Source organism: Camellia sinensis, chromosome 6 (genome assembly GCF_055761805.1).
Source record: "Camellia sinensis isolate YWXY chromosome 6, ASM5576180v1, whole genome shotgun sequence".
NCBI classification, from domain to species: domain Eukaryota; kingdom Viridiplantae; phylum Streptophyta; class Magnoliopsida; order Ericales; family Theaceae; genus Camellia; species Camellia sinensis.
This window is the reverse complement of record NC_138966.1, coordinates 163,604,174-163,605,827: the sequence shown is the minus strand read 5'-3', so window position 1 is coordinate 163,605,827 and position 1,654 is coordinate 163,604,174. Positions and strand designations below refer to the sequence as shown.

Sequence of the window (1,654 nt, the reverse complement as noted above, 5' to 3'; positions counted from 1 at the left end):
TTTCTGGGGGAACGCTTTCTGCGTCAGGTATGGGGGTATCTTTCTCAGGATCCTCCCGCAGTACCCCCAGTCAGTATGCGGACTGCTGACAGGCTCTCTTTCTCGGAGGTAGTCGGCGCCATGCTGGGTAGTGATGCTTTACTATATCTTGAGGAGGGGGACTACGCCACTTACCGTCACATATATTTGATGCCTCCATTGACGGGAGCTCGCACCCCGATGACGAGGCCTGCTGGTATGTCATCCTCGGGCCAGCCCAGGCTCGGGCTGCAGACGCCGCTTCTGTCAGCGGGGCTGGTGCATCTAGAGGTGGGGGTAGACCGGTTCCTCCGATTCCGTCGACTTATCCTCATCCTGGATGGCCAGATATGCCAACTGAGTTGATGGCGTGGCAGTATGGGGCTATCTCTCCGACTCCGATCCCGTTAGAGCCTCCGATGCCCAGTGATCGATACGCCATTGATCCTGACTCACCGCTGGTATGCTCCACTATTTTTCATTCATCATTCAGACATTTAGACATTCTTTCATTCACTGATGATTATGAGCTCATATTTGCAGCCACTGCGAGGGTACATGGAGGAGGTGGTTGGACTGGTGGCCACACTCGAGGGCATGGTCCTGCGGAGGGAGGCACAGTTGTCTATCGCGGGCATTCAGGTACCCTTCAGTTTTCTGGCATTTATCATACTTCTGATGACATGCTGATTTCTACTGCATCGATAGACTACTTGTGTAGAGCACACCTGACACACACCCCACTTGTACACTGTATTTACATGCACCCACTTCACGTAGCCTTTGCTTGTATCTGCACCTGATGTATATATTTGGACTGATGTATTTGAATTGAACTCTTTGTTTTCAGATGCCTTCATGGTCCGGTCAGCCGCAGGCCAGGCCACCTGGGCCTCCTTGGGGAGCTGGGCCATCTGGGCCTTTTCAGGGAGTTGGGTCATCCGGGCCTTTTCAGGGGGCTGGGCCATCCGGGCCTTTCCGAGGAGCCGGGCCATCTAGGCCTTTTCGAGGAGCTCAAGGAGGGCCTGTCCGCAGACGCAGGGCTCCCGTTGTAGAGGCGGAGCCTGATGAGGAGAAGGAGGAGGAGGATGAGGAGGAGGAGGAGGCTACCGACCGTCAGTCAGAGACATCTGCTGAGGAGGGGGGCTCCGGTCTTGGTTCGGGGAACAGAGGCGGGGCTGAGGGGGATCTTGAGGATGACAGCTCCGACCCGGATGATGATGATGGTGCAGAGGTTGTCCCGCAGAAGAGGATGAGGAGTGCTTCTCATTCCCGCTCCCGGGGACATTGATGCTGCTGTTTCCTGCTTTATTTTTCTTTTTGCTAGTAGTTTGTAGCACTTTGCACATTGTTAGGTAGTTTTATTTTTTGTAAAACTTGTACCTTTGTTCGTTGTAAAGCATGATGGAATGAAATAGCTTTTGAAAAGATGTTTGTATTTCAAACTTTTAGCATCGTATCGCATCATTTTATTTCGCACAAAAATGAAATTGAATAGGAATGTGCATTGTGTAATCACCAAGTCAGGTAGTGAACCGACGCAACAAACTAAGCAACTCAACTTACTAAGATATAACGGAGCCTTAGGAAGTTTACAACTCGATAAGCAAAAACAACAGTGTTGACAACGCAAATA

The 1,654-nt window shown here is 51.2% G+C and overlaps 1 protein-coding gene across 1 annotated transcript; it reads left to right on the top strand.

The window, feature by feature from the left end:
- The first annotated feature begins 567 nt into the window (after positions 1–567).
- Positions 568–1,446, top strand: LOC145792455 (uncharacterized). The gene is made up of 2 exons (XM_082873144.1): positions 568–660; positions 869–1,446. Exons 1-2 carry the CDS (start codon positions 577–579, stop codon positions 1,307–1,309), a joined length of 525 nt encoding a protein of 174 aa, XP_082729270.1. The 5' UTR covers positions 568–576; the 3' UTR covers positions 1,310–1,446.
- Positions 1,447–1,654: the final 208 nt, after the last annotated feature.

Bases quoted from the DNA above. Each gene is read 5' to 3' on its own strand.
- LOC145792455 (XM_082873144.1), top strand. From the start codon at position 577: ATGGAGGAGGTGGTTGGACTGGTGGCCACACTCGAGGGCATGGTCCTG. The intron at 661-868 runs GTACCCTTCAGT...CTTTGTTTTCAG, and splicing joins TGTCTATCGCGGGCATTCAG to ATGCCTTCATGGTCCGGTCA.